Source organism: Linepithema humile, chromosome 1 (assembly GCF_040581485.1).
Source record: "Linepithema humile isolate Giens D197 chromosome 1, Lhum_UNIL_v1.0, whole genome shotgun sequence".
NCBI classification, from domain to species: Eukaryota; Metazoa; Arthropoda; class Insecta; order Hymenoptera; family Formicidae; genus Linepithema; species Linepithema humile.
In genome coordinates, this window is record NC_090128.1 from 6,707,200 (window position 1) to 6,726,055 (window position 18,856).

An 18,856-nucleotide genomic window follows, 5' to 3' on the forward strand; every position below is an offset into this window, starting at 1 on the left:
ATTAGAAAAATCGGAAATTAACAAAAATAAACATTAATTATTTTCAGCCAGATTTTATCTGCATTATAGATTTATTTAAAGGACTCCGTCCTTATATCGAGAAGAAAAAAATAGCATAATGTCTATAAAACATACTCCAAAGTGACAAAGAATCGTTTTATCTCATTTTTCTTCTCGACGTGAGAAATCACGTCACTCAATTTTAATTTGAGGCTCTTTACATCACGGATTTCGCGACACCCTTTACAAGCTTTCTTCGTTACGATGACCGTCGTGATTATACGTTTTATAAATACAGAGCGACAGACGTTCCTACTAGTTGCTCCAACATCGAAAGCACGACAGACAGGATAATTGATAGCGGAATGCTAATAACTCGTACGAGGCGGGCATTATAATAAGTTTTTTGCACGGCGTGTGCCCCGCGTCTAGCGTATTCTCACTCCCCTCGGTGTGTCACGAGTGTTCTTTCCGGTGCTTATTAGCACGTAATTTGCTTACTTTAGCCTCGGCGTTGGTGGCAACGATTGATAGGTGCGATTGGTTATCGCGTTGAAACATCGTATTTGCAGAAGTTTCTATTTATCCTTTCTTGGAGATACGAATCTCCGCCTACCCATAAAGAATAAGTGTAGCACTGTACTTTAACACACGCACGCGCGCTTTATGTATAAAATTAGCCAGGATACTCTAACACTTGCACAGATTGAAACAAATAATTCTCAATAATTCTCGTCAATAATTCTCTATTGACGAGTCAATAAATTTGACATCAGATAGATTCAAGCGTGGAAATAATTTAAAAAAAAGAAATGTAGTTAAAGATTCAAGCAAAATGCGATCGACCAAATAAACTTGAATTCAGTCGGACGTACATATGTGAGTTTTCTCCGAATAGATTAGTAATTACATATGCGACGGAGTGAAAAAATCTTAATACAATTTGCCGGGATATTAAGCGCACGGAGAGTGTAATTACAAGTGCTCATACGCGTTGCTTTCCTCCGAGTGATTATACATCGCGGTACAAAGTGTTTTAATAATTACGGTAGGCGATAGAAAGCGTGTGTGCTCGTATTAAGGAAGAACTACATTACTGTATTTTGAAATAAACACTTCGATATCGTTAATCTCATTACGCTGCATTCGAATTTATACATTTAATATTCCGTGTATTATTTAATGCAGTGTAATTTCGAAAATTTTCGCAAGATTATTGATTAAAGAAATTATCTGAATTTACAGATTGTAATTAATAAACATATAGATATCAATCGAGACATCAATTGATATATTAGCAGAATATTACATGGATCAAAAAAATATCTAGCACTCTTCCAAGTATTTGCTTAAAATGGGTAAATATGGGAGTACTTCTCCAGCGAAGAAATATTTACTAGGCAAATATCTGAGGCTAAGACAAGAGACCTCTCCATTTGCCGGTGCATCTGGACTGGGCGACGGTAGATGCAACGGCGTCAGACTTTGCAGTTTATATCGTTCTTTCTAATCTCCACGAAAAGACTACGCGAAAGAAACATCAATGTCGGATGATTTACAGAAATTTTGTCATTTTCCACGTTTCAATTTGATCGAAACTTGCCAACGTTCGCCAATTTGAATGTACGCTCGGTAAAGGCAACAATTGCTCGTACGAATTGAATCCTGAATCTAAAATACCTCCGCAGTATCATATATTCCGTTTTGCGGAACAAGCGGCGCGACGGGGGACGTCGGATAAAATTCGCTCTTTCGAAGCGGGAAAAGAACGCGCGCGCGCCCCAATACCAACCTGGTGGGAAAATAGTGGAATCCCTGATGGACGTGTAGGTCCATGGGCATCGCGGGATGAGCGGGCCCGTGGTGTGCCGCGGCAGGCACGTACTCACCACCCGCTGACATAGGAGGCTGCATCATGCCCGCGGCGGCGGCCGCGTGGTGGCCCGCGAGCATGGCCCCCCAATGGAAACCAGGTGCGCCCGGCATCGCCGACGGGTGCTCCAGCTCGAGGGCACGGTGACTTCCGCCGGCACCACCGACGATACCACCCCCGGTTGCGCCTCCGGCACTTCCGCCTCCGCGGTGCATCCGCCACCCTTCCACCACGAATGTTGATGGTATCTCCGTTGTCGCGGTCAGTCGCGCACTCTTTCTCTCTCTCTCTTTCTCTCTCTTTTTCTCTCTCTCTTTCTCTCCCTCCGATAATTCACTCAAACGCTTACTCTACTCACTTACACACTGTACGTATCGCGTGTCACTCGCACTCTTAACCCGCACCCTTTTACCGACACCCGCGGTGCCTGCACCACTCGCGCCGGCAAACTCGGCTGCCGGCGGGCTTCTCTCCTGTCGAACGGCTTGACTCTTGGATTCGCGACCCACCGCACGCGCACCATCGACAGGTCCTTTATCCGCGCGATACGCGGTCTTTACGCGGACGTCGTGGGTGCATGGGCACCGTCGCGGCCTGACAGCTGGTGACTCCGTGAGCGGCGGTAACGCGAAGGTAAACGCGACGGCGGCGACGACGCGGCGACAGCGGATGCGGATGCTGCGGGGGAGACAGGTGTCCGCGCCGTAGTATCCTCTGGCGAGCCGCTGCAGCCGGACGGACCCGAACAGTGGCGCAGCCTTTAGCTCGGCCATGAATGACGTACTGTATTCCGAGTTACTTGACGGAGGCGGAGCCTCGGCCTACTCTCGCCCATGTGATACCTCCCGCCTCCATTCCCTCTCCGGCCCTCTTTCCTCCCGGTATCCCACCGCTGTCCGCTTCACCCTCTCGCGACCACGTGCGCGCGCGCCCGACGCGGGTACACTATCCTCTCTCGGCTGTTGTTGCCTCCCCCCGTATTCCTCCGCGTGTATATCGAACTCGCTGCTATGACCGAGTATATTCTATCGTAATGCAAGATGCATTCGCCTCGCAATGCAATTTATAATTCAAACATTTACAGAGAAAGAGAGAGAGAGAGGGGGGGAGAGAGGGAGAGAAATTAGATATATGATTTGTTGATAACGCGTTAACATATCATGTCTTTCGTTGAAATATCATTGAAAATCTAGGCGATATTTTTATGAATAAAAAAACCGCGTGTAGGAAAAATATCGGAACAGTTAATATGCGATTCTTCCACGCGATTTCACGCGAGAAACGCCCCCGTTGACCACGCGCGGGACGGACAAGCGCGTCGCGGATCGACGAAACCGTAGACGCAAACTCATTTTGGCGTAACACTTGTTGAGCCGCTTCGCCCCCGCGGCAGACTAAACGCGTCCCTTAGTGGACGTTTCATAAACGCGACGGAGGGTTTTGAATGTGAACTTTAGTATTCATTTGGAGCACACGTTCACTCGCACGCAGTACACCGAGGACTCATTTTCTTCTAATGCAAAATCTTATTGCATGATGCGCTTATCATCGTCAAGCTCTAATTCTGTTCAAAAATAAACAAGAATATTAAATATTATGTGCGTGATCATTGCTTAATGAATGATTCTTTGGCTCGACATTACATTTCGCATTAAGGAAAAATTTAATTCTTTGTCGCTTTAATTCTTGTCGACAAATTATCGTATAACTGTATTCTTTCTCTCGCCGGATACACTTAGGCAGTACCGAAATTATAGCTTCTAATCAGGAATTCGCCGCGCAAATGGTAAATAAAAACGACGCTGTAACGCACACATTAAATCAGCCGGAGTTACGTCAACCCCTCGAGTTGTAACCGTTCTGCTACCATAAAAAATTTAATCAAAATGCCCTCTTGGTAATTTACAGCTCGCTCAACCCTTGCCAAGGCAAGGTGACTCCGGCCAGTGGGAGGCGATCTCCCACTGGCTTGCTTAAGTAAGTCGAGTTGAAGTAAGGGTTGCAAGACGATAGAGAGGAAACAGCGGAAAGTAAGGGAGGAATAAACCCCGTAGGAGTCATAGAACGGCAGTACGATGCGGTCCATTTGCCCGTTCGAGACTCTTCTGTGTAAAAAATAATTCAGTCCTTGCTCGTTTGTCTCTTGTCCTCTGAGCTCACGAAACAGTCAGCTCGAAAATTCTAATCTGCCAATTATACAATTTTTGCATCAGTACTGAAAATTATTGTTTCCAAATGTGCATAATTTTTATCTTTTTATCGAATATAACTAACTGCCTTTGTGCAAGAATCGTTGAATTATTTTTGTAGTAATAGCTTTCGCTATTACTAAAAATTTTGCAATCGCATTCCATCAATTTATTTGATTTCTTTCCACCATTGCGGTATTATTTCAGACCGTGCATAATCGAATCCGTTATATTCATGCGCGACACTCATTCGCGCAGCGGCAATAATAATTTATTTGCAGCTCCGACTTATTGTTGTCGGAGGGCAACGTCATGCCATTAAGTAGATTCTCTTAAGCAGAAAAATCGTTCCGCGCTGGCCTACCTGTGGCTACAGGTGTGAGTCGTAATAACATAGTGGGTGTGCCCTTTAACCCCTAATATCCCTACCTTCGCGCTGACTTCACTAAGGCCGCCGCAAACGGACGTAGGAACACGGCAATCATCGTACCTCTGTATCAATTGCAGGCGCATTATTATTGCGGATATACTTGGCGCTGCGTGTGTCGTATCATTGAACTTTCGGCAGTACGCCGCGATTGCAAATGCTGTCAGGGCTGGGAGATATATGTTATTTTCGAATATTGCAAAATACTCTCTTCTTCTCTTTTCACATCGCGCAGATGGGAATCTTTTTAAATTGTACGGCAGGATTGTGATAGGAATCTTTTTCGAATTCATGGATCTTCGCACAGGAATGAAGGCGTGAAGTGTAAAAAAACGCATCCCTGAACGAGAATCACAAATTTTATTTCGAGATATTTAAAGTGTAGCGTACTAAAGTCTAATACTTCAATTCGTGAAAAGTATTATCAATAATGCTCGGATACTGGTTTAATACTTTATGATCGTACAGTCATTCGTTGATTACGATAAATTGCGGTAGAAGTGGAACATAGATCCGAAAGTGAGTGCTTCGCAAACGAATTGCACGGCAAGTTGAGCAAACCAATTTGGCGATTGTATCGAGATACACAGACACAACGATACAATCCATATTGAAGTGAAAATGATTTGAAATTCAAAGGAGTATGAAGTAATTTGTTATTTATGCGTTTTACTTTGCGAGAGCAATATTCGAGAAAGTGCTAAAATCGTTGAGTAAAAATTTTCCGTAAAACTCGAGTTTTCAAACTTTGTTGTTACTAGCAATCGAATAGTCAGTATAAAAAGATCAAAATTTTAAGGAGTTTGATGAAATCTTCGAAAGAAAAAAATTAGTATGCCTTACGAAATAGTTCGTATGAATAAAATATTAGCTTACATGTAATAAATTTGTACCCATCGCTTCTATTTGAGCGTCAGACGTAATATTTAATATCTTTGATTTTTATGTATACCCTGTTTTTCTTTAATCGGTTAAAAATGGCTAAAAATTATTTTATTCATGTCTCAAGTAGAAGCGTTGCTACTCTTACACGTCTAAATACATTATCGCTAATATAATTTTAGCGGTTTTTCAGACCATCGTTATTCACAGAGAAAATTCTCTACAAAAGTAGAGTATGCAATAAATAACCAATTGTGCCATAATTTTATTATATGTTTATCAATATCAAAAATATCTCGTCAGAAAAAAGATTCATATAATATGAGATAATTTTAAGAATTATCATCAATTGTAGCATTACAGTGCAGCATTGCTCTGTAAATCGAACGATGATCTTCGAAGATACTGAATATCATAATACATTGTTCGCACTTATCGAACTGAATACCTTTTTTATCTTTTTTTTTGTGGAGCAATAATCATATCATGACTCCCTTTAATAGTAATTAAAAAAAAGACACATGCAAAGTCTACACCTAATTCATATGACGACATAAATGAATATATTCAGCAAAATGATAAGCGTGATACAACATCACCAATATACCTTCATTGACCGCGTGAATAAAATAACAAAGTAGATATTCTAAGTAACTTTTTTGATTTCTCAGGTACTTTATAAATATTGTTATACTTTTTCATAAGGCAGATAAAATCGTATCGCGTTCGCGATACGAGAACGAAATACATCTGAAATGCGTTACTTAAAATCGCTATTGACATATTCAGACGCGCATTAAATTTATGCGCTTTTATTAAATGCACTTTTATATGCATCTTTTCACCGCAAAAAATATTTTCCGATAGTAATATTTCCTTTTTTTATCGTGTTGTAGTAACATAAAAATGAAAAAATTTTGATAGCATTTTAAGTAACACTATATTAAAAAGCTCTGTGCGATATACTCAATTATCTCATAATACTACAATCGTATATAAAACTTATACGATTTATGCTATAAATGTAATAAGTATAAGTATCCATGCAAGTCAAATCGCCATGCTTTTAAAGTGAATATAAAGTCACTTGATTATTGAGTCTCATCGTTCTTTTTAAGACAAAGATCTTCGTTTCTTTGAACAATTGCGTTGTGACAACAGAACGATTGTGTCATGATAAATACACTCTACAAAAGTATTCGGTGCCATTAAGCAATCGTTCATTTAACAACAGGCAATAAAATCGTTGCCTCTCATTTTCACGACTCTTTTTTTTTCATCATAAGTACGTATGCGTACTTCATTATTGAATAACTATAATTATCCAATAAATCGTCCTCTTCGTATGTGTGTCTCAAGTTGGTGTTAAACCTTAAAAAAAGTAAAAACTTTTCACGTAGATTACATCTACGTTCGAAAACAATAATCGAGCGATGATCGTGCGTCGATTAGAAAGTCGGTCGCTTTCTTACCGCTAAATTATCAATCAAACTTCGTAGGAAACAGCGGAACTAAAAGGTATCTCTCGTTCGAGTTAGGCCATAGGAACCATCATTCTGATTCTAACTACTACGTAATGATATTTTCGTGATTGATAACGAAATAAAAAACTTTCCTCAGCACAGTTTCATCGCAATGTAATGAAACTATATTAAATTACGCTTCTGATAAAAATCAACTTCGTCCATTACGACGAAGACGCTGATCAAGATCAGCTCCGAAAAAGATTAAAATTCTCCACTTTCAACATCTTCACTGGCAGTTAAACCCACGATTCTCTTATCGCTCTATCTCGAGTCGATCATTCGAAAGCAATGAAATATAACACATTCTTCTTCGCATATCTAACTGCCCTTGCATTCCGCAAGCTATTTAACGCTCATTATCCGAGATAGTCACCGTTGTTTGCGTTTTATAGACACAACGTACGACGGTACGAAAGAGTAACCGTTCTCATCATTCCGTTAATTCTAACACGTCTCGCAGAAAGTAGAGTGTCCTTTAAATTGAAGCATGTAGGACCTCTGTTATCAATGCGGTCTTTAGTGCATTAAATATGAAAAATATGTTCGTCTTACTTCTCGCTGAAGAGATATTAATACTGAACAGCGCAGTATCTCTAAGAATATCTCCATCAAATGATCTCTGAGCATCAACCCTGTGAACATCTTGATTTCTTAGGCAATCATAATGAAACCTTGCCTAATATTCGCAATATATCTGTATCACTTGTACAGAAAGAAAAATAAACTGTTGGTAACCGTACTACCATCCATAGATCGATGTAGGTGCAGTAATGCAAAGTGAAAATTTGCAAAATGATTGGACAGTGAAGTAACGGTGATTTGATAATTAGTCTTTATCATTCTATTCCCAAGAGGAATGAAAGAGATATATGTTTCGCTGTGATATTTTTCGTGCGTATCGTGGTGTTGTCTAAAAAATTCTAAGCCACGAAACCATGTCAATCTGTCGTTATTTTACATAGCTATAATTACTCTATATTTACACATCGATCGTTCGCTACCTCCACGTAGTCCGCAAAAATGCCAAATGGACTTACCGACGATATCGTCTCTCTCATGAGAAGATCAAGATCTGCATAAGTATAGATCGGGATCATTACGCTAGAATGCGATACGCTTACACAGTAAGCATCGTGCAAATTGTAAGCTTCAAATCATTGGCCATAAGGCATCTTTCGTTACTTCGCATCGCGTGTGAACTCAGAATGGTCGCTTTCGTAATATATATACGCGCGCGTCGCCATTCCATTCTCTTCTTCATTCATATCTTCTCAAAAAGAGTTTACAAAATAGATTTCCACAAATTATACCGTTCTCTCTGTCAAAAGCTTTCCTTTTTGAAAAAATAATTCTCGCCCCTTAGCACAAGTCGCTTACTATTTCTCTCTAAGTCTTATATTAATCATCATTTAATTCGTAATCCAAGTGCCTTCAAATATCAAAGACACGCTCAAAGGAAATCGACAAATATATATATATATATAAATATTTACAATTAAAATTCTTGCTAATCACGAGTCGTTCATAATCTTAAACGACGCATATGTATCTCTCGTTAAAAGATCGTACATGAGAGAATGTCAAAAGCTGTCAAAATATATCACAATCTACAATTTTCAATCATATCAAAACGAAACATATGAATACCATCGTCCGTTTATACAAGATTTAGTTTAATAGCATGCACGTTATTGACATTAAAATGAAATAAGATTAAAAAATGATAAGTAGGAGGTGCAAAGTGCTTCAAGAGTGATATAAACGCATGCAATACGTGCTGAACTATACATATATGTGCATACATTCAAATTGTTGCCGTGCAAAGTATCATAGCAATGTAGAAAAAATCAATTTCGTTGCTCTAATTAAATCCACCCCTTTCTGATGTGAGTGCAATAATCATATAAGTGTTCAAAGAGAAATTTGTACACAAAACCTATTTTTTTAGTAAATTAATAGAATTTTCTTCAAAGCGGAAATATGCGGCATAGATTTTGCGATATGGAGTTGGTGTGTGAGCATTTCACATCACATGGATAGTGATGTGAAATTTGCAATGACGGAAATATGTTAGGATAAGCATTCGTTGTTACGAAAATGAAGATCACGATGTTAGAAACAGTATTGCGGGAGAATACTTGGAACAAAGAGGAAGATTAACAACGTGGAATCAAACTACCATTTCCCAACAAAAATCGATGTGACTAAAATCTCGGCTATTCAACCGTACGACGTATAAGATTCATTCGTCGACATACTTTCTCTCTTTCAAGAGGAAAACCAAATATTATCCCCCGAAAAATACTATACAATGTAAAATATATAATATATATTCTGTATATATATATGTATATATATAAATAAATATTTATAGTTCAACAATAACATAAGCTGCAGACTCGCGCAATTCAGAATGATAAGAAAACAACTGGCGCCTGTATCGATATCGTAATGTACTTACGTCTCGTCCTTGCGCGAATACTGAAATACCCTTAAAGCGCAGGGTACCTTGATACAGGTATTTGTAATTGTAACGTTCGTGATTCGTGGCTAGACTATCTTTATGCAAATTTAATCGGTTACTTAACCGCAAATTCAACCCTTTCACCGCGGAAAAGTACGCGTATCAATTCGTACTCAAAATATATATTACTTTTGCAAACTTTTCAATTTTTCTACTACGTGGTTGGACCGGATATGTTCAATAGTTTACGTCATGATAACTATTGTGGAGATGCCGGAAATTGTTAATCAAATTTTGTATGTGATGTGACAAAGAAAAAGAAAAAAAATAAATAAAAGCATATGCAGGCAGTGAAAAAATCAGTCATTACATGCAGACAAATGCATTCATCTCTAAAAAAATGTGTTACCGAATTTTCAGATATTCAAGATTAATAATCCACTAATATGTTTTAATAGCACTCGCTAAAAATTCGCGGACAGTTTTTATGCCACGAACTTAATCGCTAATCGGCGATACATCGCGCGCGTATCGGAATGGATGTAATTATCCATTTTTTCGCCAAAGAATTCGCCAATTCTTGGCGTCGATATTTCTCAATTGTGTTATACCTGCCGTATTGCACCGCTCACACCGGCGGTGGCCCCCTAACGTAGCGCAGTTGCGGCGTGAGCGACAGATTGAGCGTGTTCGCAGCCTCGCAACAGTGCGGCTCCAAGAGGCAAGCGGCGCAGAATAGGGCGACCAATGCGAGCTGGAAGGGCAGTGCCACCTTGAGGATTCGCCAGATCCAGCTCTTAGGAGCCGGCTCGCTGTCGGGGTAGTCGCCCTTAGCGACGCCGGCGTTTCTCTTCCTGGTCGGCACCGATTCCGCGTGGCTTTTCGACGTGATTGCGTCACGATCGGACGCCTTCTTGCGCTTGCTAAAAAAAGTAGAGAAAAAAAATTTGATTGGCCGAAATGACCGTATCATTTGCCGCAACGTCGTACATGACAATATTACGTTTGTAATCCTGCTGATGTTATTAACTTTACATGATTTTGCTCGTACATTATAATTTGTACCATGATTTATTTGTTATCCTACTCTCGTGAATTTTTTAAACTTAAATTACAATTCAGTATTTACGTACGATTTTTGTATAAATGTTTTACTTAGTGACGCGCTAAACAGACATATACGCGACCGTTTAGAGGAGAAACTTGAAAGTCCGCGACTGCGAAAATTAATTTACGCCGTCCCACGAGTCAAGAGAATACGAGTAAACAGTAATAGCGAAGTTCGCTGGGAAATCAATTTGGAGGTGCACGTAACTTGGAAGTTACGAAATTGGGCTTGCAATTACAGTTACCATTGTGTGGCTCTTTCATTAACATTATATAAGTGCGCGATTATTAAACTTCTCCTCGAATGTTTGCTCTATTTGCTGTAATAATTTCCAAATGGTGAAAAAAAAAGGTTTAAAACACTCCGTTGTTGCTAAAACCTGCCTGTTTACATGACAAAATAGAGAAAAACAAAACGTGGCGAAACAGAAGACCGTCAATCGAAGAAAATGGCACTGGCTTTTTATATCTCTTTTTACGACTGAGTACGGCAGATGCTTTACGCCCGCGAAAACTAAACCTATTATCGTCGCCACCGAGCGGTGATTGAACGTGGCTATAAAAACATTCTTAGAACAAAGTTAAATAAGGTACACCGTGGTGATAATTGGAATTTCGAGTAATTGCGATGATACAACAACGTCGTAAGATTATATTTGTCAAATGACAGAAGGTGAAAGAAGCTCTGCGGGCTGCCGACGTGGCAATGAATTATTTCACTCCTTTTTGAAATAAGAATTAATAGAGACATAATCATTCAATTAATTGCAATTGGTAACACTTGATAATATAATGATATATTTAATGTGTATTATCGACATAGAATCGCGAAAGCGCCGAAATAATGCAAAATTACGAGGAAAAAAGGCGCAGTTTATGAAAAATTATAATTTACTTCATTATTTAAATTCTTCTTGTACTTTCAAGATGTGCGCCATCAGAAACGGTACAGTCACCTAGCTCATTCTCGACAAAGTTCTTATATTCAAATGAGTAGCCGCTTAATGCCAAGTGCTGTGGACCAACGACCCCACGTCCCCACATCTAAATAGTTGACTTCATTCTTTACTTGCCATTTCGGCGTTATGCAAATGAAATGTCAGTGAAGAGGATGGTTTTTTAACTCTTATTTTTAAATGAATAAATTTCGCAAGCGTTCGCTTACTTAACTGGTTCGATTATTATCGCGCCGGATTCAATTAGCTTCGAGTCGTTTACGTTTTCATTTTTATACGTTCAAATAAAAACGGCGCGAAATTTGGAATCTTCGTAACAAAAAGTCGACAATTTTACTCACTCCGCAGGATAATGAACCTGACTGGCCGTCCGCTTGGTCGCACGTGCATCCACGCTCGCCGCCGTGCGCACGATGAGCTCCCTGCACTGCTTTTGCAAATCGCGCAGCTCGCTCTCGGCATCCTCGATCCTCTTCCAGAGCTCGGTCAGAGCCTTGCTCCCCGGCGCCAGTTGAGTCTCTAAGCTGCGCGTCAATCGGCGAAGAGCGGCTAATCTGTGCTCCCGCTCGCTCAACTCCTGCTCGCTTCCGCTATCGGAGATCCCGCTGTCGGAAAGGGAACCACCTTCCTGCGTAAGATTGCTTGCGGACACATTGGCAAATTTTACACAGTGTATTTCTTCCGTTGTCGCGTCGTTCAGCACTGCCTCGTTCTGGAACATGAAAATTATGAGCCGATGGTTAGCGAGTGTTGTTCAACACACAAGAGAATTGTTAGTTCTTTCATCATAAATTAATCGTGCACGTTAAGAGCAATTTGCAAGTTGTCGCAATATTTAGTTATTGATCAAAAGAGCTCAGCAGAAGAAAAAATCTCAGGGAGAATACTGCGGTAAAACGACACGACGTGCGACGGATCGCGAGATCCTGATAAGTGCGGGAATACTCGTGAGGGCACAATATCGAATATTGTATAATCTACTCTTGCGCATCACCGGAGGGCATCGAAAAGCGTATAAGACGATTATATAGAGTACGCGGAAGGGGGAAATCAAAAAGACGAGGGTGTAAGGTGAAAAGGCGAAAATAAGGCCGGGATATTCGGGCCAAATTGATCGCCATACGATTCTGCAACGAGTGTTTCGCGAGATGCGCGATACGATTTTCAAAATGATTCGAAAGGGGTATTCGCGCGATCTCTCGAAAGCTTTGTCAACGCAAGTCACGTATAAATGCATAAGGAGTAAATCAATATATTTTCGCAAAAGAAATATACCTGCGTCTCGGATCAGATACGTTTGCGCTATAGGAGCGCGACAGCACGGCGCGAATACTGGCGAGAATGCCAGTAGTAGTGGTCGAGTAGTAGACAGACAGCCGAGAGAGGAAGGGTGGCTGCGTGGAAGAAAGGGTAGGTTTAGGCTGTTTGCAACGGTGGAGACGGAGGGAACGAGCCTCCGGTAATGAAAAGCGCGATCCGCATACCAAGTAGCAACCTTCAACCTAGCCTATATATAAGTCGGTATACTCTCTCTCGCTCTCACATAACGGATAGTAGGTACGAAGTGAGTCGAGACGGAATCCACGTCGGTCCGAAGGACCAATCGCGCGAAAGAAAACTGTGAGGAAGTTCTTATTTCCGGTTACATTCGCAAGGCGTGTATATAATGTAACGGAGTATATATAGCGCAACACGACATAAAATATCTCGTATCGCGCGTACCCGCAAGAAAGGTGAGATAAAAAAATCGACTGACTTATCCGCCAACGCAAAATCCGATTCGAGCGCAAGGGAGGCGAAAATGGCGGAAAAGGTAGTTCAGAAAATAATTTTTACATGTACACTGGCCTTAAAGCACCTTCCCGCGTAAAGTTACATCAATTTTGAACAACTAGGAGGGGCGAGTCGTCTAAAATTGGTGCCGCTTCATCGTGAGGCGATATAATTTAAATAGTACAAATGCTAGATGAATCTCATTCAACATACGGTGTTTCTTAAAATAATATTTATTCTATATTGTTAACGGGATTAAATGCGCGATTGATAAAGTTGCCCGTTGGTCACGTAACAAAACAGAATTTTCGAGGCGACATGGGCTACAAGCGGACCAGACAGCCTTGCTCTCTACCCACCGTTGATATTAAATTTGTATTTTTACGCTGATTCCACGGGCCATTCCCGTACGTGACGCGAAAGGGAATCGTTCGGGCGATTAACGATCGGAGTTCCCTAGGGAGCCGCTGGCTCTGAGATGGCCAACACCCTCGATAGCAACTCGGACTCGCTGTATCCCAGCGCCGAAACTTATCTCCTCCGCTTCCTATACAACCAGCCAGCTCGCATACATCGGCTAATATTTTATTTACTACCTATCAAAACTTATGGATTTTTTTTGCAGTTCGAAAACAACGACCGCGCCTGTCAATTCAGACTCGTAACGCGCTTTCGCCTCTGTTGAGACGATATGAAAAATTGTACGATTTGTACAAATTAAATATATGGTGTACGAAAATATATATCCCAAGCTTTTAAAGCATTACGAAATATCTTCATAATTTTCTAATTTACTGTCGCCATCGTCTCGAAGCACGAAGAAATAAAGCATTGCAATATTACAAAGAAAAAAAAGGCTGTAATGTCGAGTGCTTTATCGTAGCCTTCCCTCTTCTTCAGCTCTCTGAAATAGAGGTTCTCTGAACTGGAGGAGGGGGGGTGTGAGGGTAAAGCCGAGAGGACTGTCGCGAGGGAAAGATGGAGGCAGAGGAAGATAGAAAGAGAAAAGAAAAAGCGTAATGTCAAGTGCATGAAATTATTCCCTCGAGTGCTGTAGATCGGCAAGACTAAGAACTTTTCGGATTATACCACCTTGACAGGAATTTGAATACGTTAAAATATAGACGCGATACACATGGAAAGGAGAAGAAACGAGACGAAAGGAAAGGCTCCTATTACCGGAGAGAGAGTATTGTGTCGCGAGTCATACGTCTTCTTGACAGGTGAAATGAGCACGGGGACAATTGGAAAATTTTTACGGAGCACCTACAACCGATACGCAGCATTGAGAACGATCAGGCGCGAGCTCTCAAAAATATTTTTGACATATAAATATTTTCGTCGGTAACATCCCTTTGATGCCAAGATAAAGACGTATAATATATAAGTCATTTATTGAAAACATTTTTAAAAATGTTACTTTCCAATGTAATTTTCACTAATGATTTATAACAAGTTCCAAAACAGTAAGATAAAAATTAGTAAAATCAGAGTTTCTAATTTCTGAAAATAAATTAAAACAAAAACAAGATAACATAAATTAACATTATTCGCCTGAAAAATTCTATTTACTATTCGACCAATCGTCATCTTACGACAAATTAATCGTCATAATTCTAACAGCGTGATGCACTTAATTCCAAATTTCGGAATATGCATGTGTCGTACTACACAAGCAGGCTAGCTTTTATTACGCCAAAAATCTGCGCAATACGTCTTCCCGACAAGTTAAACGAGCGGGCCGATCGGAAATCGCGGTCGCGAACTTACCACTCGCTGCACCTTCAACTACTTTCCGTGCGTCCATAAAGCAAAGAACCTGACGTAAAACGAGCTTGCCAAGAGATTTACTTTATATGCAAATTAAAGACGGATATGGTGGAAATAGGGGGATGTGATGGCGTTTAACGGAGACGCGATATCGACAAGTATCATCTGTCAAACGTACCCTCCGACCTGGCCCCTACTTCTCCTCCGCGTAACCTCCGCGTGTTCAGACTAGTCGAAGATTTATCTCCTGACGTGCGCCATATGTAACGTACGTATATACAACTCTTACATATCATGTATGTAATTCTCAAATGCGTCACTCTTTTAACGATTCTTATGCGATATTTAGTTGTCCCCAAACAATAAAACATTTTGTCAATCTTATATAACTAATATCTTATAAAAAACATGAACAAAATAATAAATTGAATGGTACGACCGAGCACAATCTCTGATTCCACTGTTTAATAACGATATGACAATCGAAAAGGTCGATACGATATTTCTGGTAAATCTGCAGTGCGCAATCTGAGAAACGCAATTTGCAAGCCGATTTAGCGTGACGTATCGGAAATACGGGATACAATCCGCATTATAATCTCGCTTTCCTTGAGGTAAGTTACATCCCCGAGACCCGCGACTCTCCCAATCTATGTGGGGAAATGGTTTTATGCACACAAGCGATACCTCTGGGAACCGTTACCCCATCCACCGGCGTTGAATAATTGCTAACAGCTATCTAACCGATTGAAAATCAAGAATACGACGGGGATATCTGACAAACGATTTCGCAAAGATTTCGTACAGTTTGTTCAGTTCTCGAGAAAACGGCAGAGTATAAATTAAAATTTAGCACGTCGTAATAATAGTACGACGCATTATTACCACTGCGTGCAATATTTGCCATTATTACTAATCGAAGAAAAGTTCAATCTAATCAAAGGAACAGTACCTGACAATTGATGTCTTGTCTTTCGGACAGAAGCCGGGCGACGTGACGAACGGAAGAGGCGACCTCCGAAGTGGCGCCCGCTTGCAGGGCCACGTCCAGGACCGCCAAGGTATCTTTGTCCCTCTGCAGAGCGGACTGGAGTTCGGCCAAACGTGTACCGAACTGCTGCACAGCTTGCAAAGCGCACAGCTGCTGATTACCTCTGGAAAGAAAAGCACGTTTGTAATAAGTATCGCGTTGCGTATCTTATTTTAAAAACTACATAATAATTGCGCAATTATAATTTCCAAATTTTCCATCGCTATGGATGGAGTACAAAATCAATGCCAATTAGTTAATAACGCGATATACAAACTACCTATACGTGGTATGTCGCGTTGAATTAAATTGGTGAAGAATTCTTTATTTTATTTGTTTCGTATAAATTATTCATTATTGCTCGAAAGGGTGAATATAAAGAACGCGAGGCAAATTTGAGCAGAAAAATCACGCGAGTCAATACAATAAAAAACGGAAAGAGGGTAAAGCCGTTGTGCAAACGTTAAGACGTCAAATTATTAGTAGTCCCTCCCTCAGGCACTATCGGCAAATAAAAACACTTTATTCCAGGTCAATCTGAACGTCCCCAGCGAACATACGAATGAATCTAGAAAAACTGGTTGCGTTCCTTTTCCGCATTGGCGTATCCGTCGGAAAAACGTAAAGTTAATACTTGTATTAAAAAAACATTTTACTACGTTGACACAAATTTTGGGGGCATCTTTCACCAATAAATAATCGATTAATTACGCGAGTAGAAAAGTGCGCGGTCAGAAGAGTTCGATAAGGATTCTTTGTGTCATCATGTTCCGCTAAGAATAGAGGTGTTCCTTCGTATGAAACGAAGGGATAGGATTGACCTCTGCAAACCCCAATGGGTCAGTGGTAAACCCCTTTGAATGGTCTGAGCCCCTATCAAAGAGGGGAATCGAGTGCTCATATGGAAATTAAAAGGGGATTGTAATGATTGTGCTAACTATTTGCCGCTCATCCGAAGCTAAGTATGTCGCAAAAGAATAGTATACAAGTTTTTAAATACCTCAATCATTACAAAAGCCACTGATAAATATATAATAAAAGTTTTTTTTTTCTGAAAATTAAAATTGTAAAAAAGTGAAGTCTCGTATTTTATATTTTGTATAAAGATCAATTGAAAAAATTGTGGAAATATTGCATTAACCCTTTCGAATCTTTATTGATCGCTTTTATGTTGGAGCTGTCACTTGGAAAAGGTCCGTGATTAAACGCAATCTCCGTTAAAGCTAGTAATCCCGCGACACGGGTCAAAATCCCAACGAGAAGAGCCCTTACTGGCGGTACCTATGCCGCTCTCGGTTTCCGCTGTTTGCTTTGGTGGCTTCATTACCTCTCAAAATATTTGCTTAACGTCACACGTCGACCGGCAAACGGCCAGTCGATGATACCAACTATTCTATACGAGATGTACCGTTGAATCTCGTAGTCAAGATATTCTCCAAATTAATTAAGAAAACTATTAAACGTTTCTCGCGTTAATACAACGCGACTTTCTCCAAATTTACATTGCATTATTAACTAACATTCATAGAGGCATTTTTCTAACTTACATTCATGATTATATAAATAATTAAATAATAAAAAATGGAAAATTTTAGTTAAAATGTATTTTGTAATACAAAATCACTTGAGAAGCGTTCAATTATAAATCTAATAATTTTCTTTCCGGAAATATACGCCGAAAATGAAAGAACAAAACGGTATAATAATAATTTCTTTTAGATTGTTAAAAGTTTGAGAAATAAATACAATTGATTACTCACTTTTGGAACGTCTCGTCCCATATCCTGTAAAGGTCCGCCACGCCATCCTTGAGGGCTGTGCAAATCAACGGCGCGGAGGCACCGAGATCGGTAATCAGTCGATGCGCGGAGACGTTGAGCGCGAGCATCGCCGGTTTGCGGTCCTTAAGAACAGCCAGCTCGGCCTGCGAACATAAAATATGCATTTTTAGTAGCTGGCTTGCTCGCCTAACTCAAACAAATTACCCGCGGTGCAAGGGCAAACGCGCAAGGGGTCGATCGAGGGTGAATGTGATGTATAAAGTGGCCGCAGACCAAGAATCCGGTTAAGGACACTAACAATAAGTAAGTTTTATCGCATTTCCACCAAAACATTGGATAACTTTTTTACGTATAACATTGCACTCTACCTACTTTACCATTTGCGAATTTTATCGCTACGTCGAGAGAAATAGATTTTGACAAATATTTTGATCGACAAGAAATATTTTCCGAAAAATTTCCAAATCTATCAGTTATCGACATCAATCGTTGAGTCAGCGTTTTATGTTGATCGACGAGAGAAAAATCGATGAGAGACGTAGCGCAACGGATAGCAAATGTCGGTAGGTGAAGGAGAAGGAAATTACTTTTAAAGGACGGAAGAGGAGGCAAAGGACATAAGACGCGCGAGATGACCGCAAGGACGAGCTTTACGAGCTTCCCTGAGGTCTCCTGCTCGTCACGCGATGAGCGAGAGAAATGGAATGGGAAGAAGAGGAACGGGCTCTCGTTTTCGTTCTCTTACGCCCTATGTCGCCGTCGTAAACCCGGGTTTATTTATGCGATCCTCGTCGGGAGCGTGTCTCGCGGTAGGACGACGGGGATGTGACAACGTGACGTGGTTACTGCATCGTGCACTATGCGTTCCCACAACCCTTATATTTAGCTATGCCGCCGGTGATAAATGCTATTTTTAGAACAGCGATTTGATGGAGCAGTGTATATCGACAAACGCTCCCTATCAATATATTGTCGTTTCTCGAAAGTGGAAAAATTTTAATCAACCGCTATTTCCAAGCCGCTGCAGTTACGCGGCCCTTTGTTTGTGCCGTCAGTCGGGACAAATCGCACGATGAAA

General features: G+C 40.5%; 2 protein-coding genes across 4 annotated transcripts in view; both read right to left on the reverse strand.

The window, feature by feature from the left end:
* Positions 1–3,173, reverse strand: part of LOC137001918 (uncharacterized) — a 29,839-nt gene extending 26,666 nt beyond the window's left edge. The window contains exon 1 of the mRNA XM_067361264.1: positions 1,793–3,173. Within this exon, the coding sequence (XP_067217365.1) occupies positions 1,793–2,088 (296 nt within the window). The 5' untranslated portion in view covers positions 2,089–3,173. The remainder of the gene's footprint in view (positions 1–1,792) is intronic.
* A 1,657-nt stretch (positions 3,174–4,830) lies between these two features.
* The window catches only part of klar (klarsicht), a 40,976-nt gene continuing 26,950 nt past the window's right edge, over positions 4,831–18,856 (reverse strand). For all 3 annotated transcript variants that reach the window (XM_067361120.1, XM_067361121.1, XM_012379860.2), the window contains 4 exons: positions 17,758–17,921; positions 15,920–16,121; positions 11,766–12,136; positions 4,831–10,284 (listed from right to left, as the gene is read on the reverse strand). In XM_067361120.1, coding sequence (XP_067217221.1) covers positions 9,990–10,284; positions 11,766–12,136; positions 15,920–16,121; positions 17,758–17,921 — 1,032 coding nt within the window. In that variant the 3' untranslated portion in view covers positions 4,831–9,989. The remainder of the gene's footprint in view (positions 10,285–11,765; positions 12,137–15,919; positions 16,122–17,757; positions 17,922–18,856) is intronic.